This window comes from Bos grunniens, chromosome 3 (genome assembly GCF_055505025.1).
Source record: "Bos grunniens cultivar Pamir isolate PY7600 chromosome 3, Bosgru_T2T1.0, whole genome shotgun sequence".
Lineage (NCBI taxonomy): Eukaryota > Metazoa > Chordata > Mammalia > Artiodactyla > Bovidae > Bos > Bos grunniens.
Window position 1 is genome coordinate 25,915,233 of NC_141167.1, and position 27,732 is coordinate 25,942,964.

A 27,732-nucleotide genomic window follows, 5' to 3' on the forward strand; every position below is an offset into this window, starting at 1 on the left:
ACTCAGGTCGCCTGCCCCGCAGGCGGCTTCTTTACCTCCTGAGCCGCCACGGAAGCAGTTCTCAAAGTTTAAAGGGTGGTATATGCTTTACATTAATGACCAAAACATCGTGATATGTCTCACTGCCAGGGGAAAAAAATGAGTATGAGAATTAAGTGGTGGTATTAACTTATTATGCCTAATAACTTACCAAATTTTTGCTTCCTGCAACTTTGGGATCTGGTGGTTCAGAGATCAAGGACGTAATGTTTCCACAGTACTTCCACTGTGTTAGAATTTGAGAATGCCAATTGGCCATGTTATTATATTCCTCAAGTTACTGAATCAGCCAACAAAGGAGGAGATACTAGCTGATATCTCCTGATAATCAAGGGGAAAAAATCAAGACTGTTGCTACATGCAATGGGCTATTTTCTAGGGTATACCCAAAATTAAGCAGAGAAGGCAATGGCACCCCACTCCAGTACTCTTGCCTGGAAAATCCCATGGATGGAGGAGCCTGGCGGGCTGCAGTCCATGGGGTCGCTAAGAGTGAGACACAGCTGAGGAACTTCACTTTCACTTTTCACTTTCACGCATTGGAGAAGGAACTGACAACCCACTCCAGTGTTCTTGCCTGGAGAATCCCAGGGACGGGGGAGCCTGGTGGGCTGCCGTCTATGGGGTTGCACAGAGTTGGAAACAAGTGAATCGACTCAGCAGCAGCAGCAGCATAACCAATTTTCTTCAAAAGTCCACTGAGGATACTAACTCTTCAAGAATGAATGTTTGAGATGTCCCACCAAGTAGAGAACCTTGACTATTTGAGGTACTGACTGACAGAAAACAGTGGAAGAACAAACCATGGCTGTATGGCCAGTAAACAGAAACAAGGACAGTAACAACATGTGTGTACACACACACAATTCTGTTCTTAGAGTTTACACACTGAACCTATCAACACTATCCTAGCAGTGACAGCACCATCAACGGCACCCACTTTGTTTCAGAGTCAATCACTCATGTTAGCTTCTATTTTCTTTCAATACTTCAAAACAAACCTCTGCATACTGTCAGAAATATCAGTATCAGCTGAGCAAGATTTCTTTCTCATGTCTGGTGCTAAGTTCCTAGGGTTCTTCCTCTGAGCTCCAAAATTCTGCTAACTTCAACCTCTCCCAAAATCTTTCTTTTCCCTCCAGTACAAAGAATGACCTTGTGCCCTTCAGTGGTCAATAGGGGGTTCTTCTGGGCAACCTGTCCTAGAGCAAGCTCTCTGGAGTGGGTTCCACGGATCTGGCCCATACAGTCCCAGCTCTGCCCACTCTTCTCAGAGGACGCCACAGCTTTAAGTTTTCTCTGGCCCTAAGCTCCCTTCCTTATTCACCAGTAGAACACACCCCATCTGGGCCTAGTGGTGCATTTGTTTCCTGCAGTCGTTACATCCAGATTGTTTTAAGTATCCCTTTTTGCCTCTTTCAACCTACACCACATCTGTATAACTATGCACTACATGAAAGACCCTTAGATTTGAAATTCCTAGTGTGCTGCTTCTTTTCTCTTACCAAACCCTAACTCAAGGACAGAGTTTAATATTTCTAATCAAAGCAGGCTTTGTTGGTCACAAAGGATTTTTTTTTAAGTTATCACTTTAAAATTTTCTTATTAGCTATAATTATTCTATTTCAAGATCGACAAAACATAATGAATTTATATTAGAGTTTCTTACTAGCAATTAGAAAAAGAGAGAGAGACAGAGGAAAAGAGGTCCAGTTAATGAATACTCTTATCAGTTGTGACTAATGTTCAATAGCATCCGAAGAGTGCAAAGGTATCCAAAACTGTTGACTCAAAAAATATATTTAAAAAATTTTCACCTATGAAGACTTCAATCCTATAATCTGACCTTCTCACTATTCTAGTTAACCAAAAATTTAAAAGAAGAAGAAAAAAAATATATACACACACAAACACACTGAGTGGTAAGGGAAACTCTATGGAGAAAACTATTTTAGATCTAAACTTCAACTAAAGTGTTGTTTTTATCCTTATTCAACTTTCCTCTACAAACCACACAGGTCCAGGAAAGACAGTGAACAAAGCAAAGCAAACAGAGACTCTAACCTTGTTATTTCCATTTTGAAAAGTTAACCCCTTGGTAAAACCTCTAGGTACAAGATAAATAAATACAATGTGCCTTAAAGATAAATGTCTTTAAAAAAAAAAAAGCCAGATTTTTTAAATGGACATCAGAAAAGACAATAAACAGAAACTAATTAGCCCAAATGGACATTTTCTAAATTAGAAAACTTCAGTATCTACCTATTCTGAAAGTTATTTATAATAATGCTCAAGATGTGAAAACAAACCTCTCTTCTCTAGGCTTCCTCAATAAATTAATAAACAAAGACACATACAGTACATATGTGTGGATCACAACATAAAATAGTTGATAAACACCATTCAGTCAATGAGCAAAATTACACAGTATTAATTCAAAAAATTTTTAGAAAACATAACATATACTGGCCAAAAACACAAGTAATTCATTAGTGCATCTTTCTAACAATAACTAACTCCAAAAATAATTTTTTAAAGGTGCTGAACAATATCCTGAATAAATAAAATATTTTACCAAGAAGGGTTAAATATACATGTATATATTTGATGTTTATGAATAAACATCATAAATTCTGATTGCATTAGTTACAAACTTTATTCAGTTCAGTTCAGCCGCTAGTCGAGTCCAGCTCTTTCTGACCCCATGGACTGCAGCACGCCAGGCTTCCCTGTCCTTCACCAACTCCCAGAGCCTGCTCAAACTCATGTTCATTGAGTCAGTGATGCCATGCAACCATCTCATCCTCTACCATCTCCTTCTCCTGCCTTCAATCTTTCCGAGAATCAGGGTCTTTTCCAATGAGTCGGTTCTTTGCATCAGTTGGCCAAAAGATTGGAGTTTCAGCTTCAGCATCATCCTTCCAATGAATATTCGGGACTGATTTCCTTTAGGACTGACTGGTTTGATCTCCTTGCAGTCCAAGGGAATCTCAAGAGTTGTCTCCAACATCACAGTTCAAAAGCATCCATCTTTGGCACTCAGCTTTCTTTATGATCCAACTCTCACATCCATACACAACTACTGGAAAAACCACAGCTTTGACTAGATGGCCCTTTGTTGGCAAAGTCATGTCTCTGCTTTTTAAAATGCTGTCTAGGTTGGTCATAGCTTTTCTTCCAAGGAGCAAGCGTTTTTTAATTTCATGGCTGCAGTCACCATCTGCAGTGATTTTGAAGCCAAAGAAAATAAACTCTGTCACTGTTTCCATTGTTTCCCCATCTGTTTGCCATGAAGTGATGGGACTGGATGCCATGATCTCAGTTTTCTGAATGTTGAATTTTAAGCCAGCTTTTTCACTCTTCTCTTCCACTTTCATCAAGAGGCTCTTTAGTTCTTCTTCACTTTCTGCCCTAAGGGTGGTGTCATCTGCATATCTGAGGTGATTGATATTTCTTCCAGCAATCTTGATTCCAGCTTGTGCTTCATCCAGCCCGGCATTTCACATGATGTACTCTGCATATAAGCAGGGTGACAATATACAGCCTTGATGTACTCCTTTCCCAATTTGGAACCAGTCCGTTGTTCCATGTCTGGTTCTAACTGTTGCTTGGACCAACATACAGATTTCTCAGGAGGCAGGTAGGGTGGTCTGGTATTCCCATCTCTTGAAAAATTTTCCACAGTTTATTGTGATCCACACAGTCTAAGGCTTTGGCATAGTCAATGAAGCAGAAGTATGTGTTTTTCTGAAATTCTCTTGTTTTTTTCTATGATCCATCAGATGTTGGCAATTTGATCTCTGGTTCTGCTGCCTTTTCTAAATCCAGCTAGAACACCTGGAAGTTCTTGGTTCACATATTGTTAAAGCCTCTCTTGAAGAATTTTGAGCATTACTTTGCTGGCGTGTGAGATGTGTACAATTGTGCGGTACTTTGAACACTCTTTGGCATTACCTTTCTTTGGGATTGGAATGAAAACAGACCTTTTCCAACCCTGTGGGCACTGCTGAATTTCCCAAATTTGCTGGCATATTGAGTGCAGCATTTATACAGCATCATGTTTTAGAATATGAAATAGCTCATCTGGAATTCCATCACCTCCACTAGTTTTGTTCTCAGTGATGCTAACTAAGGCCCACTTGACTTTGCACTCCAGGATGTCTGGCTCTAGGTGAGTGATCACACCATCATGGTTATCTGGGTCACTGAGATCTTTTTTGTATAGTTCTTCTGTGTATTCTTGCTACCTCTTTACATGATTTCAAAAGTAGAAATTTTCTTTTTTTTAATGTACCCGTAAGTTAAAGACACTTAAGAAACTTTTTTTTTTAATGCTTAAGGTATTGTGTTAGGTAATTGATATTGTTTTATTAAATCCCATTAAAACACTTAAGAAAGAAATACTCATATAGATGAGGAAACTCAAGATTAGAGAATTTCTAGATTCACCAAATGCCACAAATGTAATAGGTGGTGAGGTCTGGATTTTTTCATTTTAAAATCATGCTTTTTCTTTTATACCACTCTGTCCTCTTGAAGTTATTAATCTAGTCATAACTTTTAAGATTTTTTTCCCTTGGGATAAGAAGGCAAAATTTAATGCATGTATATAGCATCTTTCTTCTACAGCTTTGCTTTTACAGTTATTATTTTAGTTATAAGCAAGCATATGCTGTATTAGCAATGTATTGTGTAGTTAAATAAGCCTTGGAGGATGAGGCAGAAGACTTGCTTATATTCCTGACTCCATCAACATCATGCTGTATTATCTGAGTCAAATCACTCATGGCTTATTCTCTCTCCTTTAAAATGAGAGATAAAAATACCTGCGTTTACTTGCTTATAACTGAAATAATGACTATAAAAACAAAGCTCTAGAAGAAAGATGCTATATACATGCATTAAATTCTAACTTCTTTACCCCAAGGAAAAAAATCTTAAAAGTTATGACATGACTAGATTACTGACCTTCAAGAGGCCAGATTGGTATAAAATAAAGAGCATGGTTTTTAAAATGAGAAAATCCAGACCTCACCACCTACTACACTTGTGGCCTTCAATGAACCTATAAATTCTCTAATCTTGAGTTTCCTCATCTATGAAATATGAGCATTTACTTCTTAAGGGTTTTAATGGGCATTAATAAAGAAAATCATATCAATTATATAGCAAAATACCTTAAGCATTAAAAAAAAAAAGTTTCTTTGCCTTGAACTTACAGGTACATAAAAAAAAAAAATTCCACTTTTGAACAAATGTGAACATCTGATTTCAAGAAAAACTATAAAGTACAGAGATTAGGTTCTTTTCCACCAAATAATTTACATATCAAACAACAACAACTCTCTTGCTAGCTCTTCTCTCTGTTGAGGTATAAACTGACAAATTGAGGTAGTTGTTTTCACAGACTATCGTCAACTTATTATAAAATTCAAACACACAAAACAAAGATTCTTTTAAACTGCCTACATATACCATTCCTAGCACTGTATCTTATACTTTCAGTGTTAAATCCATGAGAAAGTACAAAGAGCCCTCTTTCATTTCCTCTGGTCAGCAGACTACAAGAAGAATTTTCAGTTCTGTCAAATCCACAGTGATTTGAAAACTAAAGAACAAAGTTAGGAAGGAAAATAGTTGAAAACTATTACTTTCTTCTATGGACCTATGATTCATTCCTTTAACAAGCAAACAAAACAAAAGAAAACTCGCTCTGATGAACATTAAACCCCAAATATTACAGTAACTTTATTAGAAATCAATTCAGTACTGAATTTCTAGCTATAAAATATATTAAGCAAAAAGTATCTTCTGTGACAGGAAGTTGGGATGTTTCCAGGGATGAGGGAATTTCTATAGTTCACCTCTAGCAAATACTATTAATTATAAGATATATTCAATATGTACTCAGAATCTAGCAGCTGAATCCACAAGGGTTTAGCAAGCAAAAATTTTGGCACAAAATGTGACGTAACATTTACTCAAGAATAAAACTGGAGCCATATTTAGCAGTCTAAAACTTTCTAAACCAAGGGGAAAAAATAATCTTGAAGGAAGCTCTTATAATCATCTGGTTTGCTTTCTAGACAAGGGTTTCAATAGAACTGAATGCTTGTGAACTTAAAAAAAAAAAAAACTGAACAAACCAACAAACAAAAATTTGGTACAGACTGTGGAAATCAGCCACATTTACTCTGGATGAAATTCTGATAGTCTTCCAAAAAAAAGAGAGAGTGGGGAATAGGTCTGTTTATCACTGCTTTGACCTAAAAACCATTAATCACAAAGGGTGGTACAGGTATCAAACAGAATTTTTCTTCCTTTCTAAATATATTCAGTTTCCTATAAAGTACAGCACATTTTGCAGTTCATGGTGAATTTTTTGATGTTTTTGCAACAGCACTTTCCTTCCTCTCCAAAACAACCTCATTCCTAGTCTGCTGTTTCTGTTTGCCTCATCTGCACTTAGCAGATCATGCTTCAGTGACTTAGAAATCCCAGCCACCAAAATTCAAGCCAAAGTTTGAACTGCAAGGAGAGAGGAGGGGTAGAGGGAATCAAGTAATTAAACTATACTTGGAAGGGAGAATGGTTTGCCTCCTATGACTTTATAATGTGCTCTCTTAATCCATAAGCAGTCTCCCATTTTAAGAAAAGAAAGTTACGAATTTATTTTTAATTTAAGGAATTATTTTGTAACTACTATAGCTCTCTTGGCATCATCTTCCAATTTTACCTTTTGGCAATGACACAAAACCACAAAGACTATTCCACATGTTTTACAGTGGATACTTCAGGCAAAATAGTTCAAAGCTCTGGGAAGTTTCATTAAGGACTTGCTCAAATTGTTGCAAATTAACAAAAATTTAATTTAGAAACCAAAGAGAAGGAAAAAAAAAAGAATTAGTAAGGTTGGAGATAAAGCCTGTATAGTTAAATGATAACCATGCTCTGGAGTTACTGAGCCATGTCTGATTTTCTCACTACTAATAGCTTGAAAGATTCAATTCCTTCCATCTTATGAATTAGAAGATGATCTTGAAAAGTTTTCCTAAAAATAAAATAAAATCATCTTTAAAAATGGTATCACTCAGTCTGAAATAACATTACACAGTTAAACACTAGAGACTTTCAGAAATTAATGTAACTAATCAAATGTCTGGAAAGAAGAACAACTGTATCAATAACTTTATACACTAAAGATCAAATGCTCTATGAAAAAGTGAAAAAAAAAATTAACCACTATCTCTTTTTTGCTTTAAATTCTCATCATCTTATAACATACCTTTGCAGAATGCCATTTTCCTGGGGTATTACACCATTAATAGCTGCCTGTAAACAAAAAACAGAGAAGACATTTAAGGAAACAGAAAAATGCTCAGGGGTGGAGTGGAGTGGGATGGAAAACACTATAAAGGAAAATAAGTATACTTCGAAAATTTAAACAAAATACTAGGTGTTTCCTCAGTGATAAAAAAAATTTTCTATTAAATATTTTTTATACATCTCCATAATAAAACTGTATTTTAGAGGATTTTTAAAAATGCATTTGGCATATAATACTTTCAAATCTTGAGTCATAAAAGCTGAATTCCACAGTCCTCATTCAAGCAAAACACCCACAAGATGAAGGATGTTTAAGGATGTTAGACCAAGTAAAATTTAAGTACCTTAAAAGTTATCTCTTAATATTATTTCCTTCCTCAGATTGAGAGGAGAAAGATATAGAATCACAAATGAAAAATGCCAATAAGAATTTTTAAATTAGCTCAGGAATTAAATTCATTGTGTTATGTTACAGTCATTATTCCTAACGAAAAGAACAATCAGAAGGAAAAAATGTAGGGGCATAAGGTGTCTGATAAACACACCACAATTATATCAGGTTACAAAAAGAGCAGGAGCATCACCAGGGAGTCTCCTTACATAAAACATTTCTGAAATTGGTCTCTAAGCTAACAAGTCACCAGTTACTTAAGAGCACAAATGTGACATGATATGGACATTTTTAAAGACTACTAAGCAAACAGGTTGTTACATCCTAGATTGTGGGCAGATCATTACAGGGTAATAGAGAAGATTCTCTGAAGGAAAAAAAAAAATGATTCTTCCAACTCTGCTTTTGCATCATAACGACTTCTTCCCTCCCCTTTCCCACACGTCCACATCAAAATGCAGATAAACACTTTGATGTTTAATCAGCTGCGTGGAGATCAATTGCAAAAAGGAGTTTGTATATTTTGTGAAACATTAGTTTAAATACTTGCCAGAGGTAGGTCAAGTTTACAAAATTATACGGTTGAATAGGAACAATGTAGAGTATAAGACACTTGCTATGAATTTTCAAAGTTTTAATGCTCCACAGGCAAAAGTCAAAGAAATCCACAGATTAATATAGATAGTGGATACCATAGAACCCTGACAACTCTGGAGGCTCATAAATCCTTTGAGTCAAGCAAACCCTAAAATCAGTTTTGAAAGCCACAAATTCAATAGAAGCATCTCTTCCTGGTGCCAGGTCAATTATCCCTTTTCTGTTGACAGCAATGGTTCCATATACAAATATCTTCTTTGTTAAAAAACAGAAAGTGGCAAGGGAATGTTCTGTGATGTTGGAAAAGAAACAAAATACCAGAGTCTGGAAAGATTTTGTTCAAATTTTCACTAGAGAATGCCAAGGTATAATGGAAAGAACACTAAGGATTTATAAAGTCCAAAGTTTGAATCTAGATTCCCCCACTTATTGCTTTGATGACCTTAGTATATATTCTCCATTCACTGAACTTCCTTGAGCCACAGTTTCCTCATCTATATGAGTAAATACTATATCTTCAGTCAAAGTGGACTTGCCTTTTTGTTTCTTAAACGCCTTTTAAGATACTATATCTGCTTGGAATGCCCTTTTTCCTATTGCCTGTCTGACTGAAACTTAATCATCCTGGCTTCTAGCATGGAAAAAAATCCATTCAACAATTAATTTTACCATGAGAAGTTCTGGTAATATCCAAAAGGAGACAAAAAGTAATTTTAAAATTACTTTTTTTAAATTAAAAATCAGAGCTAGATTAAGTAAAACATCTATTTAAAGGCAGATAAAAAGAAGCTTTGGAAATATTTTAATTCCCTCCCTCTCTTTCTTCTTTGGTGAAGAGAAGTGAGACAAACAGAATCTTGGGGAATTCATACATGTAGGAAAAAGAGAAGAGAAAGATAAAACCAAAAACAAAACAATAAAAATGGAAGGGTTAGAAAAGAGGGGAAAGAGTAGGTATATGTCATATAGAGGACAACAAAGATAAAATAAAGAGGGATTAGACAAAATAAAAAAATATGAAATCAGTCCAGTATCAGTCCAGTTCAGTTCAGTCACTCAGTCATGTCCAACTCTTTGCAACCCCATGAACTGCAGCACACCAGGCCTCCCTGTCCCATCACCAACTCCTGGAGTTCACTCAAACTCATGTCCATCAAGTCGGTGATACCATCCAGCCATCTCATCCTCTGTCGTCCCCTTCTCCTCCTGCCCCCAATCCCTCCCAGCATCAGAGCCCAGCATCAGTGTCTTTTCCAATGGGTCAACTCTTTGCATGAGGTGGCCAAAGTACTGGAGTTTCAGCTTTAGCATCAGTCCTTCCAAAGAACACCCAGGACTGATCTCCTTTAGAATGGACTGATTGGATCTCCTTGCAGTCCAATGGACTCTCAAGAGTCTTCTCCAACACCACAGTTCAAAAGCATCAATTCTTCGCCACTCAGCTTTCTTCACAGTCCAACTTTCACATCCATACATGACCACTGGAAAAACCATAGCCTTGACTAGACAGACCTTTGTTCGCAAAGTAATGTCTCTGCTTTTGAATATGCTATCTAGGTTGGTCATAACTTTCCTTCCAAGGAGTAATGAGGCCTAATAAGAGACTGTTAGACATATTTGAAAACAGTTTTGGTAAAAACTGTATTATAAAAGACTAAGAAATATATAGGAAATAAGAAAGTATAACTGATCTTGAAACAACACAAAAAGTAAAAATATAGGACCTGCAAGAAGAATGGCTACAATAAATTTTTGTCTGTGTTAAAAAAAAAAAAAAAGAATAGTGATTTATTGAGTTCAAAGAGAATTCATTAGAAAAGGAAACAGTAAAGAATAAAGAAATAAAGAGTAAAATTAAAAGTTCAGTTCAACAAACTTAACAAATGCCTATTCATTGCCAGGCACTATGCTAGACTATGGGGATACCTGGGATCTACCTAGGGCTCAGGAGAGCACAGATAGAGAGGATACCTTTAGGAAAGAGACTAGATTTAGAAAAACCTACATTAGAGACTGGGCTTCCTTAGTGATCTTCATCAGACTGAAATCTATTTCAAAAACAGCACCTTGCCTTGATCTAGGTTATAGTAGTTTGAAAATCCATGTTGGTATAACTATCATTGCTTTTATGCCATTATGTCAATGACATTTTTAATCCACTAATTTACCACAATTAGAATCCAGCTTCTAAGTTCTCTTTAGCAAAACTTGACAACATTTGAAACGTCATTTCTCAGAGTCCACTGGAAGATAGGTGAGGTTATGTTTTAAGTATAATGGAAGTCAAGGTCACAGGTGGCTGTAAGAAAGCAATGGCACCCCACTCCTGTACTTTTGCCTGGAAAATTCCATGGACAGAGGAGCCTGGTAGGCTGCAGTCCATGGGGTCTCGAAGAATTGGACACAACTGAGCGACTTCACTTTCACTTTTCACTTTCATGCACTGGAGAAGGAAATGGCTACCCACTCCAGTGTTCTTGCCTGGAGAATCCCAGGGACAGGGGAGCCTAGTGGGCTGCCATCTATGGGGTCGCAGAGTCGGATTCGACTGAAGCAACTTAGCAGCAGCAGCAGCAGCAGCAAGAAATATTCTTATCTTCAGCCTTAACAGATGGAGAAAATGATGACACTCATGGTGGGCTTTAGACCTTTTTGGGGATGGGAAATGGCAAAAATTCCTGTAGACAGTCTTACATTGTAAGATATGAAAGAAAAAGGAGCCATTGGTAAACTGGTGGATTATAAAACTATGGCATCCAATAAATAAATAAATTTACAGGATCTAATACAAATCATCCCCTACACATATAGTAAATCTTGACTTTGGGTTTCTTTATATTTAAGAAAATGCTAATAAGATTTCTTCAGAAGGGAGGGAGATGATATTATCCAAAAATTTCAGTGTCAACTTCTGAGTAAAAGAGATGCAGTAATAATAAAGGTAGCTAACATTATATATTAACAGTACTTACTAGGTGTTATGCATTCTCTAGGTGCTTTACTTGTGTGTGTGTGTGTGTGTGTGTGTGTGTGTGCGCGCGCGCGCGCGCGAGCGTGCTCAGTCATGTCTAACTCTTTACAACCCCATGGACTATAGCCTACCAGGCTCATCTGTCCACAGAATTTTCCAGGCAAGTATACTAGAGTAGGTTACCATTTCCTACTCCATGGACTGTTACCTACCAGGCTCCTCTTGCTTGGAATTTTCCAAGCAAGAATACTAGAATGGGTTGCCATGTCCTACTCCAGAGGATCCTCCTGAGCCAGGGATAGAACTCTCATTTCTTGTATCTCCTGCATTGGTAGGCTCAAACTAAATCAGTCAACTTTCATATTACTCCCTCATTTTACAAATGAGGATACCAAGAAAACACAGTAGAAAATGATAGGCAAAAGATGAAAGAAAAAAATGATGAATATAAAAGTTTTAAATGTTTGCTCTTTGAAAGACACCATTAAGAAAATGAAAAGGTAAACCACAGACTGGGAAAAGTATTTGCTACATATATATGTCTGAGAAGGGATTTACATTCAGGATATTAAAAAAATTCTTACGACTCAAAAATGACAAATAATAAGATCTGAACAGAAAAGTCTCAAAAAAAGATGTATGTACAGCCAATAAGCATATAAAAAGCTGTTCAAATTAAACAGTCATCAGAGAAAGGCAAATTAAAACCATGGTAAATGACCACCACAAACCTATTAAAATGGCTAAAATTAAATCAGATGATACAAGTTTGGACAAAAATGTTGAACAATAGGAAGTCTCATATAGTGTATAACCACTTTCAAAATTGCTTTGTATATAAAGGTAATAAACATATAAGCTAGCAATATTACTCTTAAGTATTTACCTAAAAGAAATAAAAACATATTCCCCAAACAAAAACTTGCATACTATAATATTCATAGCAGCTTTAACCACAATTCCCAATAACTGGAAGTAGCCCAAATGCCCATCATTCAGGCAAATGTTGTTTGGGGTATAACACATTGTCTGGATACAATGGAATACTACCCAGCAATTAAAAAAAAAAAAAAGAACATACTACAGATACTTTCAACTATATGGGTACATCTCAAACACATGATGCTAAATGAAATCAGACACACACGAGAAAATACTACATGATTTCGTGTATATGAAATTCTAGGAAAAACTAACTTAATCTCTAGTAAAAGAAGGCAGATCATGGGTTGCTTAGGGTGGATGGGGAATGACACAGCATTAACAATAGAGCAATTAAGGGATAATGACTCTAGTGGTGGTAGTAATATAGATTCATACAAAACTCATCGAATTGTACATTTAAAATGAGTCCATTTTACCATCAATAAACTTAATTTTTGAAAAAGAACAACTAAGAAATCTGCTTCAAACACACTAAAATGGGTGAAATTAAAAAGACTAACACCACCAAATGGTGGTGAGGATTTGAAGCATAAGAACTAACACACTGCTGATGGCACAACTACTTTGGAAACAGTTTGACAGTTTCATATATAAAGTTAAACAAACACTTAACATACAATACCACTTAGGAATTCATCCAAGAAAAATAAAAATATGTCCAATAAATACTAGCATACAAATATCCATAGCCACTTCATTCCTAATACCAAACACTAGATACAAGCAAAAATGTCCTTTAACCAATGAATAAGCAAGACTGTGGCATGTTCACACAAAGGACTGTTATTCAATAATAAAAATGAACTTCTGATACTTGCAACAATACTGATGAATCTCATAAATATCATGTCAAGTAAACAATGCCAGACACAAAGACTGCATAGTATAGGATTCCTTTTACATGAAGTTTTAGAACAGACAAAACTTGCAAAATGTAGTAATACAAATCAGATCAGTGACTGCCTGAAGCAGGGTTAGGAGTTACTGAGGGGAAAAGAAAATATTTTCTAGTGACAGAAATCTTGAAGGGATGGGGACTGCACACACAATGTATACATGAACAATGTAAACATCATCAAAACTCATAACTGTGTACAATTAAAGTTTGCATATGCATATAAATTAGTCATTTTCAAAGCTGATTTAACAAAAGAACATTAAAACTCTAATTCAGTCTCATAGAACACTAGAAAATCGTCATCTCAGATGTATATATCATCCCATTAGCTATTATTGTGCCCTACCTGTGGTCTGTACCCACCCATCATCACCTCCCTCTTTACTTTTAATTAAGATCATCTGTCTCCTTTAGAGAACTACGCACACCTCATCCCATGTGATACTGAAAATGAGTTAACAATGGTGACCCAATTTAGACCAATCAGGCTCTCCTGGGAGTGTGGATTTGAACGAGTAACTAACTGGTTGAAGCTGTGTCCTGACAATAGTGCTCAGAGGCACTTTTCACAATAAGCTTCTGACAAAGCAATTCTGTTTACTAATTGTCCTAAGACTTGGTTGTTCAAGCTTTCTTTCAAATATGTAAGCAACCTTCCAATAAACCCTGCTTCTTATTCTCCTTAATTCTACTTTGCAATCAAAGACTGATAAACCAATATTCAATGAGGTTCCATGACAAACTCAATACACATTAAGTTATAGATCACCATTTTTCCAGTCTTCAACAACTGTCAGTATTATTAGCTTAATTCTTATAGCAGCCTTCTCAGCTGGTCAATCTCCAAATTAACTATTGATTACAAATCAGTGAAACTAAATACATTTCAAATACAAGAATCTATAAACAAGTAGAAAACCTGTTAAATTTTAAAATTTATGAAAACAGAAATGACATATACATTTTCATTATATAATCACACACACATGCACACGCACACAATCTCCAGATAGACTAGTATAGGCGACTCTGTATATTCTAAATGTTTGGAAAGCCTGTGAACTAGGGTAATAATTATGATCATAATATTAGCATTGTTTCCATCTCTTGAAAATACTTAAAGTATAAAAAATGCTTTCTAAAATAGTGTGCTTTTGTTAAACTTGAAATTATTACTCTATGGTATGTCATATTTCAGGTATTTTCAAAATATCTTAATAATAGGTGCCAGACCCACAAAGTACTCATATTTTAGCATTCACAACTCTGATATTGCCATCAAGTGAATTCTTCCAACAAAATCCAGGCTTTCTCTTCCCCATTATCAAGGCAGTGTTTTAGACACTGGAGGGAATACAAGGATGACAGACACAGTCCTCCCAAGTTGACCAGTTAAAGAAACAATTAATGGCAGTCCAACCTGAGAGACAGTATGGAATTTAGAAAGGAAGGAATGCCTATTGTTGATTAATAGAGCTCAAGACCCAGATCTGAATCATTTTCTCCGAGAAAAATTTAACTGACTCACAGTAGTGAGTCAATGATTTTTCTCAATGATTTTTCCCAATGATTTTTCCATTGTGTTGTACTTACATAGCAATCATTCATCTTATTTACACATTTGAATATTTCATTCTTTCACTCCACCATTAACCCATTCAACAAATATTTAATTATTAACTTGGAACTATTCTAAATACTAAGGAAATGACTGTTGTGAATAAGACACAATCATTCTCCTCTCATGGTCTGCTGTAAGTTGAGCCAATGAAAAATTCTGAAGAGATCATCATTCTATAACTCTGTATTCCATAGCTCTGAATTGTGGAATTTTCACCTCTGACCTTGTATGGGGGGAAAACATGCTTGTTCCCCTGCGTGTCTCCTCTACTCTCAAGCGTCTACCACAACTCTTCTTCATTTCTGACGGCATTTGTGTAGGTTTTCTATACATCAAGCAATTCTGTAACACGAGGAAAGTATCCACATAACTTAAGTCTGACACTATCTTCCGGAAGATAGATCCCACAAGTTAAGAGTTCAGTCCCACAAGACAGTTTCTACTTCAGATGCTAATCACAATTGCAAGTTGTCATCTGTGCTTCTCATCAAACGTCTATAAAGCAGAGGTTTCCATGATCCTCTCCTCGATTCAATTAATTTGCTTAAGTGGCTCACAGAAATCAAGGAAAGGTTTTACTTACTAGTTCACTAGATTATTATAAAAGGATATAACTCAAGAACAGCCAAATGGAAGATATGCATAGCGTGAGGTATGTGGTACAGGACATGGAGATTCCATGCTGTCTCCGGGCATGCCACCCTCCTATGCATTCACCCAAAAGCTCCCCCAATCTGTACTATTGAGATTTTTATGAACACCTCAACATGTAGGTATAATTAATCATTAATTAACTCGATCCCCAGTCCCTCTCCCCTTCCTAGAGGATACGGCTTGGTCTTTCTAGTGACCAGACACTTTTTGAAGCCTATTCACAAACCCATGAGTTTCATTAAAACAAAAGACACTCTTATCACCCAGGAAGTTCCAAGCATAGCTTTATGTTAAGAACCAGAGTCAAAGATAAAATATTAGAATAACAACAACAAAAATGCTACTCTTATCACTTGGGAAGTTACAAGGGTTTCAGAAGCTCTGTGCCTGGAACCAGGATAGACCAATACCAACATCTATTATTTCACAAACCTCATTAGAATTATGTTAATCAAGTGATCTATTTTGGGATGAAAACTTCCCCAGCTACCAATGTGACAGACCAAAGAAATAATAGATTTAAGTGTCCACACTAAAAACAGCTATAAGATTATGGTTGAAAGCCAATAAGGTCTCAAAAAGATGCTTAATACCATTTCCTCCTCTTTCTGAGCAGAAAGGAAAATCATTTTAATAAATAATTATTTAATTTTTCATATCTGTAACAGCTATTTCCAACCATCTACTATATTTAAGGAGAAGGAAATGGCAACCTACTCCATTACTCTTGCCTGGAAAATCCCATGGACAGAGGAGCCCGGTAGGCTACAGTCCATGGGTGTGCAAATAGTTGGACACATCTGAGCGACTTCACTTCACTCACTTCATACTTTATCACTGGAGAAGGAAATGGCAACCCACTCCAGTATTCTTGCCTGGAGAATCCCATGGACAGAGGAGCCTGGCAGGCCATGGTCCATGGGGTTGCACAGAGTCTTGACACGACTGATGTGACTAAGCACGCACTATATTTAAATTCTTCCAAATATCAATAACCTCAGTTATGCAGATGACACCACCCTTATGGCAGAAACTGAAGAGGAACTAAAAAGCCTCTTGATGAAGGTGAAAGTGGAGAGTGAAAAAGTTGGCTTAAAGCTCAACATTCAGAAAACGAAGATCATGGCATCTGGTCCCATGACTTCATGGGAAATAGATGGGGAAACAGTGGAAACAGTGTCAGACTTTATTTTTTTGGGCTCCAAAATCACTGCAGATGGTGACTGCAGCCATAAAATTAAAAGACGCTTACTCCTTGGAAGGAAAGTTATGACCAACCTAGACAGCATATTCAAAAGCAGAGACATTACTTTGCCAACAAAGGTCCATCTAGTCAAGGCTATGGTTTTTCCAATGGTCATGTATTGATGTGAGAGTTGGACTGTGAAGAAAGCTGAGCGCTGAAGAATTGATGCTTTTGAACTGTGGTGTTGGAGAAGACTCTTGAGAGTCCCTTGGACTGCAAGGAGATCCAACCAGTCCATTCTGAAGGAGATCAGCCCTGGGATTTCTTTGGAAGGACTGATGCTAAAGCTGAAACTCCAGTACTTTGGCCACCTCATGCAAAGAGTTGACTCATTGGAAAAGACTCTGATGCTGGGAGGGATTGGGGGCAGGAGGAGAAGGGGACGACAGAGGATGAGATGGCTGGATGGTATCACCGACCCGACGGACGTGAGTCTGAGTGAACTCCGGGAGTTGGTGATGGACAGGGAGGCCTGGCATGCTGTGATTCATGGGGTCGCAAAGACTCGGACACGACTGAGCGACTGAACTGAACTGAACCGAACTGAAATGTACCTTCAAATTCCTATTTTCCAAATATGTTAATCATTATGATATTCTTCTCTAAATTTTTCTAAAGGACTCCACTGTATGACTGCAAAGCTGATGACTCTTATCTACATTTATTATGGACTTCAATGGAGAAATACGTAAGATATTCTAAAGGCAAAAGAGTGGGAATAATCTGAATGTTAGGAAGAAAGGATGATTATTTGAAGCAAGTATTAAAACAAGGCTTTTGCAGGGAAAAGGAAGTTGAATGAAAGCATTCAGGGACAGATTTTCTTTCTTTTAAGTGGATCTACTTAATTTACCCAGGAAGGTAAAAGTAATTTTGCGTGGCATCAGGAACAGTTTACATTAGGAGGCAGTGAGAGGCCAGCTGGAAAAGTAAGCAAGAGTTAGATTATGAGATGTGGGATAAAGGCATTAAAAGTTTTGTTTAACCTGAAGATAAGGGGGAGGCAACTGCTGCAACTTAAAGCTGCCCTTTAGGAAAATCATTTTAGTAGCACTGTGAGATACAAACTGAAAAGGAAAAAACGGCTGAAAATGAAATCTGGGCTTCTGACTTGAATGAGGAGACTGCTCCTGCTCCAGTTCTCTCAATCACTAAAAATTACAAGCAATTCTAATGATTCCACTGTTCAAGTCAAAAATCATACAATCATCCTCGATTCCTTTCTTTCTCTCTTACTTCACATTTAATCTATGAGGAATTCTTCATTATATGTCCAAAATGTAGACTGTCACCAATGTTCTCTGCTACCACCCTGGTCTAAATCACCATCTTTCCTCTGGCGTAGTATTCCAACAGCCTCTGAACATCCTTGCTCCACACACTTACTGCCTATTCACACAACAGCCAGCATGATGCTTATAAATGTCAAACCAAATAAAATCCCTTTCCTACTCAAAACTTTTATGCCTTCGCATATCATCAGACTCTAAGTCAAAGTCCTTATTCGGACCTTAGAAGACTCTATATATTCTGGCTCCAGCTCTCTCTCTCTGACATCACCTTCTACTAACCCTACCAAGTTGTTCTGGTTTCCTTACAATCTCTTGCACAAGCTAAGCAGCCTCCCACATTAAACTACTTAACGTATTCTTCCCCTTGTCTGGAATGCTACTCCTTTAGATAGCCACATATCTCACTCCTTCACTCCAGTCAAGTTTCTACTCAATGATCATTTAAGAGAGGCCTTCCTTAATCAACCTACTATTTCCTTGTTTGTTATCAGATAACAAGCTCCAAATGTCTTTATTTTGTTCACTAATGCACCATCATCAGGATCAATGGTACCTAGTACCTACGTAGCATGAGATAACATACACTAAATGTTTAAGTGAAAAAAATAAATGAATGCCATTGAACACGAGCAAAGGAATAGGCTAGTAAGGATAGGGAGGTTTGAGGCTTTCAGGTTTAGGCATGTTGATTTTGAACTACACATGGAACATTCATAAAGAGATATCCAACAGATCGTTAAGAATCTAAAATGTGTGAGTTTGAGATTGACATGAGTCAATCACTTAAAAAGAATCTAGGGAAAAACAGAGCTACCAAATGATCTAGCAATCACACTTCTAGTTAAATATCAAAAATAACTGAAATCAGGGTCTCAAAGAGATATTTTTATACTGACATTTACAGCAACAATAACCAAGAGACAGAAGCAACCCAAATGTCCATCAATGGTAAGAGATTTTTTTTTAAGTGTTACATACAAACAATAGAATATTATGCAGCTTTAAAAAGAAGGAAATATTGTCACAGACTACACATGGATAAATCTTAAGACATCATGCTAAGTGAAATAAACCAGTAAAAAATAACATATGCTATCTGATTCCACTTATATGAGGTACCTAGAGTAGTCAAATTCATAGAAACTGAAAGTACATAGAATGGTAGTTACCAAGAGCTGGGGAAAGAGAAGAGGGTTATAATTTAATGGGTATAGGTTTTCAGTTTTGCAAGATGAAAAAGTTCTGGAGATCTACTTCTCAATAATGTGTATATATTTAATGCTATCAAACTATATACTTAAAAGTAGTTAAGATAATATACTGTCTTTCATATCTCAATGTTGTTTTTTGTTAAGTATTTGCAAAAGTCCTAGGAGTGAAGTCACCCAAAATGAGAGGTAGTGTGGACAAAGAAAATGTCTCAAAATGGAACCTTTGGAATGCCAACATTGTAAAGTAGTATGTAGGAAAAAAATCACAGACAATATTTAACAGAAGTATCAGAGCAGGAGGAGATAACATGCGCATCTGAGCTTCAATACAAACCTCAGTTACAGTTATATAGCTATGTGTATGTATATATATATATATATATGCATGCATCAACCAAATTGTTAATACTGAAATGTTGGCCTTAGAGAAAATGCAGGTATGATAATTTACTGCCATTAATAGAAAATGGATAAAAGGCAGATGGCATGCAACCACTAATTTTTATATATTCATTTTATATCTTTGTTTCCAAGCAAAGAAAAAAACTACAGTAACAATTCATATTCGGCATTTAGTTCTTTATGACCTGTGATCTACTATAATTTCACCAGATCAATTAAGGGAATTCCTGTGTTCCACAGTCTGACAAGTCTGTTTTCAAACCCTGGCTCTATCATGTACTTATTACCTGTGTGACTTCCGTCATGTTAATTTGACTACTGTAAGATTTAGTTTCCCATCCATAAAGTAGAGATAATACCAACTTATTTCATAAGGCTGTTATAAGGATTAAATGAGATAATACAAGAAAATACTCCACAAATGTTAGCCACCATAATTATCCATCCCTACTACGTAGTCTTTGTTTTAATCAGTTTTGTTATGTTATGTGCTATACATCAGTGGTGCATAAATGTCTGCCTCATGCTGGACTAGAAATTCAGATACATAAAGTCCTGATCCCAGTGATTCTACTTCAGGTGGTTTGAAATAAGACCCAAAAATCTTTCTTCCCGCCACAAACTCCTCAGGTGATTCTGATGCACAACTAGATTTGGGAACAACTATAGAGTATTTGTGGGGTTCCCTGGTGGGCCAGACAGTAAAGAATCTGCCTATAATGCAGGAGACCCGGGTTCAATCCCTGGGTCGGGAAGATCCCTTGGAGAAGGTAATGAATATTCAGTCCAGTATTCTTGCCTAGAGAATTGCATAGATAGAGGAGCCTGACGGGCTATAGTCCATGGGGTTGCAAAGAGTCAGACATGAATGAGCAACTAATACTTTCACTTTTTCACTTTTCATAGAGAATTTATAGCATACATTTTTAAAGGCCTAGATAAAATCTGCTAGTCTACCACTACAATACAACAGAATCTATTATTTCCCCCTGAGCCCCTTATTATTTCAGAAATAAATGTCTACAGGAACAGATTCTTCATAAACTCACTCATATGTTGTTAAATATGCAATATTTAAAAATATTTTAAATATGAGGGCTCTTGAGCCAGAAAGCCTCATATTCCAGCGCCATCATTACTAGTTGCATAATCTTGAGAAAGTCTACTTCTCTCTGGCTCAGTTCTTTCATCAATAAAGTGCAGGGGGGAGGGGCCAGCAGTGATAACAGTACTTGTTCACTGGGTTTTTATGAAACTTGCTAACACATATAAAATGCTTAAATGGTGTTTGATACATAGTAAAATACCCAATGAAGGTGAACTGCTTTTATTGTAACTGCTATCATATTGAGAGCTACCCTTGTTTGAAATCATAAACAGATTTTAATCATAAAATTCTGAAGGCAAAGAAAGGACACTATTTAAAAATAGAGAATTTTCCACTCATAACACTTTACCAATTGCAGACAACTTATTTCTGGACATACTTCCTCTCTCTCTTCACTGTTTACATAAAGATCTACCTTCATCAAAATACTCTAACAGTTACAGATAAGATGATCAGACCAAAGTAGAAGTGAAAAGTTTAACATCCTTATCTAACTCTAAACTCAAATTTCTTTTTATTAACCTTGCTCTTTATTATTGCAATAGAAAAGAATTACAACTGGCAATCCTATAACAGATTCTAACAGCCAAATATTTGGTTTTAATAAGTTCTGATTTGATTTTTATCAGGGAAAAAATGGAAAGCAAAACAATTTAAGAAATGTAACCATTCTACAATTTGCTTTTAGTCTAACACAAAAAGAAAGAAAAAAAAAAAAAACGCTCACTGAATATTTCCATAAAGATACCACTATCACAATAGCCCAACATGCAGAACCAAGACTGGTGCAAACCAAATTAAAGACAGAGGAATACAAGGCAAGTCCTAAGATTAATAATGGTACCAGAGACACTCACCCTTGTCAAATATCTATAGATGAAAAAACAAACAGCAAAACAACATAGCTAAGATAAAAACAAATGGAACACCAAGATCTCATTTACTAAAACTGAAATGTGAGAAAGGTGGTTTCTGGTACGGTCACTTCCCTTCCCTGGATTTTTGACTCTTCCTTAGGCAAATGGATGGTACTTAGACTTTAGTCAGCATCACATAAAGGGCTACTCAACCTCTCTCTCCTGCCTATTACACAATAATTATTTTCTGCTCTATCCAATGACTGTGGAAAAAGAAAGGGCAAGTTCATTAATCTGCCTTTTCTAGATTCAACTGGCAAGCTAAAACCCAAGAGACAGAAATGTCTTAAGGTTAGCAGTTTGAAAGTTTTATAGAGGTAGACATCCTATAGTAGTCAAGGGAAGACTTTTAGTTGGTTGAGCAAAGACAACAAACCAGATATGCTTTATATTACAAGCAGCAACATAAGGAAAACACTTTTTCTGGTTACTAGCAGTCCTGAATACAGCTACCTCCATTTTGAGACTGATGTTCATCTAAAAAAATCAATTTAATCCAGGAAATAGATTGCAATTACTCTGTACAAAGAATTGTGCTAGATACTACAGTTAACAAACAGGCAAGACAGCCCCAAACTTTTGGAAACCAGGAGGACAAATAACAATACAACATTAAGAAGAATATAGAAAGTTTCACAACCTTAATAAATGGCAACTCCATTCTTCCAGTTGGTCCAGCCAAAAACCTCAGAACTATCCTTGACTCCCTTTTTCTCTCACTATTCCCTCCTTCTCTACTTATTAGCAAATTCTGATTTCTGGAAAAACATTCAAATTCTGTTCATATTTTACTGCTACCACATTTCACTGCCACTCTGGTCCTAGTCTCCATCTTCTCTCTCCTCCTGCATTATTATAATAGCTTCCAAACTGATTTCTGGGCCTTGCACTTCCTCACTTTCAATGTATTCTTATTTAATAGTGAAGTTATTTGATCACATAAAAGCGCTACTCAAAACCTTCCACTGATATGTTCCCTAATATAAAAAGACAACATCCTTAAGATGCATTTTTCCTCCCTCACTCTCCTCATCTCTCTAATTTGTCCGTCTCCTCTTTTCCCAAGCCATACTTGTGTCTGCTTGATGTTCCTGGGAAAATGTCAGACCTTATTTCTCACTTCAAGAATGTTTGTGGTCACTATTACCCTAGCCTGAAATATTCCTGCCCCCAGATACATGGATCATTTGCTAACTCCCTTCTTCCAGGTCTTTATTCAACTATCACCTATTTTTTCTTAAAAACAAAAAAACAAAAACTGCAGAGCACCATCCAACATACTTTAGCCTTCTTCCCCGTTTTATTTTCCCTTAGAGTTAACATTTTCTGATACACTATATAATGTTATTTATATCATTTATTTCTGTCTCGCATTAAGAAAATGTAGTTCCATCATGGCATGGATTTGGATGAAACTGTTATTTCTCTAGCACTGAGAAGAGAATTTTGCATATAGTAAAAGCTCAAAAATATTTCCCAGTGAATTTCTGATTGAGTGTCAAGTGAATAAACCTGATTATATGTGTTTTGGGTCTTAAAGAGGAATGAGAAGAAACGGAGCATCTGTCATGTGCAAGGCATAATTACACATCATTACCTATCTCATTTAATCCTCACTCTATGAAGTAAGCATGTTAACAGATGAGGAAAATGACATTCTGAAAAATTAAGAGATTCATCCAAAATCACGTACAGTGAAAAAGTTGGCTTAAAGCTCAACTTTAAGCTTGAAATATCCGGTCCCATCACTTCATGGCAAATAGATAGGGAAACAGTGGCTGACTTTATTTTTCTGGGCTCCAAAAGCACTGCAGATGGTGACTGCAGCCATGAAATTAAAAGACACTTACTCCTTGGAAGGAAAGTTATGACCAACCTAGACAGCATATTAAAAAGCAGAGACATTACTTTGTCAACAAAGATCCATCTAGTCAAGGCTATGGTTTTTCCAGTGGTCATGTATGGATGTGAGAGTTGGACTATCAAGAAAGCTGAGTGCCGAAGAACTGATGCTTTTGAACTGTGGTGTTGGAGAAGACTCTTGAGAGTCCCTTGGACTGCAAGGAGATCCAACCAGTCCATTCTGAAGGAGATCAGTCCTGGGTGTTCTCTGGAAGGAATGATACTAAAGCTGAAACTCCAGTACTTTGGCCACCTCATGTCAAGAGTTGACTTATTGGAAAAGACTCTGATGCTGGGAGGGATTGGGGTAGGAGGAGAAGGGGACAACAGAGGATGAGATGGTTGGATGGCGTCATTGACTCAGTGGATATGAGTTTGGGTGAACTCCGGGAGTTGGTGATGGACAGGGAGGCCTGGCGTGCTGCAGTTCATGGGGTCGCAAAGAGTCAGACACGACTGAGCGACTCAACTAAACTAAGCACTCAAACTGGGGCCTTTTTGACTCCAAAAAGTCCAGCTCTTTTAATCATAAAGCAAGTTGGGGTCTATTTCTTGACAACACAGAGGAGAGGGGCTACTTTTGAGTATCAGATCAATACAGTACAAATCTCTATAATTTACTTGAAATACTAAAATTTACTATAGTTCCTTAGGTGACTAAGTCTATTTTAGGAACTGGAAAATCAATCCAGTTCTCATCTGTGTCTATATGGAGGAACGGAGGTGATGGCTGGGTTGGACGGTGAGGTGGAGGGGAGCATGGAACTGACTGCTACCACCAATATGATCATTCCTAGAAATCTCTCAATTCCTTAAGGCTACAGACCACCTTTCCAGAGTAGTGCTACACAACAGAACTTTCTGCAATGATGGAAATATTCTGTATCAGCACTATAGAATATTGTAGCTACTAGTCCCATATGGCTATTGATCATTTGAAGTATGGCCAGTGGGACCAAGGAATTAAATTATAATTTAAATACCTACATGGCGTTAGTAGCTTTTGTATTGAACAGCACTGTTCTAGACTCTCCATTCCACTTCAACCACCTCCTTCGCCTAACTCACTAGCTGACTTGTAATACTTGGTCAATTTTAGATGACAACACTGAATATAGGGTTAAATCTGTCCCCCAAAACTATCCCAAAGAAAAGAGGAAAATACCCTATAGCTGAGTCTTTACATTATTTTATTTTTTAAGAACAAAAAACTATTTAGAAAAGACATAGAGCCTAAACCAACTTCAGACAATACTAGTTCTGGACACTGAAAACAAGTTACCAAATGGAATCAGTTAAAAAGGATGGCAAAGAAATTCAACAAATTTCATATTTATTTGGCAGAGTGGGGGAAGGTACTGGCTCAGAATTAAAACTTTACATATCATTATAAATAAGCCTGTTAAAGATTACTTGAAAGGGTTTCACTGTAAAGCTCATGAATAGCAAATAAGTTCTTCTGGCTTGAGATTAAAATTTCCAGAAAAAGTACCATATCCAGATTTTCTAAGTGTTCTAATTTAAACCACTTAAACACAAATTAAGATCAGGTGCTCTGGAAAAATACGAGACTAATTTCAGTAATGGGGAAGACACTAACATTTAAAATGTGTGTGAAGTGTTTGAATATCATTGTTTCATTACATGAGTATTTTTTAAAAGCAACATTTCTAAAGTAAATTTATATTATATGACTTAAAACATGTATATATAAGTTAATAAGCTAACTTAATGACTATTTTGTCTACAAGCTTTAAAAAGTTTATACGGCTTCCTTGGTGGTTCAGTGGTAAAGAATCCACTTGCCAATGCAGGACACACGCGTTCAATCCCTGGTCCAGGAAGATCCCACATGACACAGAGCAGCTAAGCCCATGTACCACAACTACTGACCCCCACATACTGCAACTACTGAAGCCCATATGCCCTAGAGTCCTTGCTCTGCAAAAGGAGAAGTCACTATAAAAAGAAACCCAAGCACCACAATTGGAGAATAAGCCCCACTGACAGCAACTAGGGAAAAGTCCATACAGCAACGAAGGCCAGCACAGCCAAAAATAAATAAATAAAATTATTTTTTTAAGTTTCTATCTTCAGGCTAACAAAAATATTTTTATCTTGTCACTGAAAAATGAGAATTATCTCATATTCAGACATATATAATAACCCCCCATATTTATTTTAAAAGCTAAGCTCATCCACTCCAGGCAATTTAGAGGCCCAATTCAAGTCTCTGTTTCCTACCCTGAGCATTCTCATGCATTCTCACATTCTTTCAATTTTTATTGCCAAAATATATTTGAATATGCTTATTTAATGGAGACTCACTTAGCACACAGTAATATATTTTGCCTTATAATGTTAATCTTTTTTCTGCCAGTTAAATGCTCTATATGTTCCAGATATTCAAGCTGGATTTAGAAAAGGCAGAGGAATCAGAGATCAAATTGCCAACATCCGTTGAATCACTGAAAAAGCAAGAGAGTTTCAGAAAAACATATACTTCTCCTTTACTGACTACACCAAAGCCTTTGACTGTGTTCAGTTCAGTTCAGTCAGGCACACAACAAATTGTGGAAAATTCTTCAAGAAATGGGAATACCAGACCACCTCTCCTGCCTCCTGAGAAATCTATACGTAGGTCAGGAAGCATCAGTTAGAACTGGACATGGAACAACAGACTGGTTCCAAATTGGAAAAGCAGTACATCAAGGCTGTGCTGGATGAAGCACAAGCTGGAATCAAGATCGCTGGAAGAAATATCAACAACCTCAGATATGCAGATGACACCACCCTTATGGCAGAAAGTGAAGAAGAACTAAAGAGCCTCTTGATGAAAGTGAAAGAGGAGAGTGAAAAAGCTGGCGTAAATTTCAACATTCAAAAACTAAGATCATGGCATCCAGTCCCATCACTTCATGACAAATAAACAGGAAAACAATGGAAACAGTGACAGACTTTATTTTTTTCGGCTCCAAAATCACTGCAGATGGTGACCGCAGCCATGAAATTAAAAGATGCTTACTCCTTGGAAGAAAAGTTATGACCAACCTAGACAGCATATTAAAAAGCAGAGCCATTACTTTGCCAATAAAGATCCGTCCAGTCAAAGCTATGGTTTTTCCAGTAGTCATGTATGGATGTGACAGTTGGATTGTGAAGAAAGTTGAACGCTGAAGAATTGATGCTTTTGAACTGTGATGTTGGAGAAGATTCTTGAGAGTCCCTTAACCAGTCCATCCTAAAGGAAATCAGTCCTGAATATTCAATGGAAGGACTGATGCTGAAGCTGGAACTCCAATACTTCGGCCACCTGATGGGAAGAACTGACTCATTTGAAAAGATCCTGGTGCTAGGAAAGATTGAAGGCAGAAGGAGAAGGAGATGACAGAAGATGAGATGATGGAATGGCATCATCAACTCAACGGACATGAGTTTGAGTAAGCTACGGGAGTCGGTGAAGGACAGGGAAGCCTGGCGTGCTACAGTCCATGTGGTTGCAAAGAGTCGGAAACGACTGAGCAACTGAACTGAACTGACTGATATGTTCTATGTCCTCAATTAGAGTCTAAGCTCCCACATGCAAGAACAATGTATTACTTCTTTGCATTCATCATAGCACTTACAGCTGATTGACTTTCTAGAAGACAAAAGGAAAGCTGTATATCGGGTGCTCCAAATATACTAAATAATGACAAAATAAAATTGCCTTCAATCTATTACACAATAGATCTGCAAGACAATTACCTCAAGTTCAGTAAACTTGAGTAATTTGCACAAGGTAAGTGCTACTAAAATCTAGGGTCTTTCCAATCCCAGTTACCAAATGTTAATCCTTTACTGATTGATCACCATCTTATTTGTACACTTTAAATATTAGCACTCAGAAATCAAAATGCTAAAGGAGCACAAACCATTGAATTGGTTATATTTTTTCCTTTTTCAGTCCTATAAACTAATAATGAGTAAGCTCCCTTTGTAACTATATGAAACTGAAAGTAATATGCAACTTAATGCTCTACTTTCTTTCACCTAAATGAAAAACTTCTCCCCACCACCACCCTCTCCCCTCAATCCCTTCTACTGGCACTACAGGAAGGGAGAAAAGGCAAGAGAAATAAGATGGAGGAGAGACAATAAGGGTTAATGAAGCAGAAAATTTACATGTGTCCATGGAACATAATTTCATGGTAAAAGCATCCACTGGAGAAA

General features: G+C 36.8%; 1 protein-coding gene across 3 annotated transcripts in view; it reads right to left on the reverse strand.

The window, feature by feature from the left end:
- Positions 1-27,732, reverse strand: part of FAF1 (Fas associated factor 1) — a 497,001-nt gene that overhangs the window by 358,644 nt on the left and 110,625 nt on the right. For all 3 annotated transcript variants that reach the window (XM_086387547.1, XM_086387559.1, XM_086387570.1), the window contains exon 3: positions 7,325-7,371. In XM_086387547.1, coding sequence (XP_086243673.1) covers positions 7,325-7,371 — 47 coding nt within the window. The remainder of the gene's footprint in view (positions 1-7,324; positions 7,372-27,732) is intronic.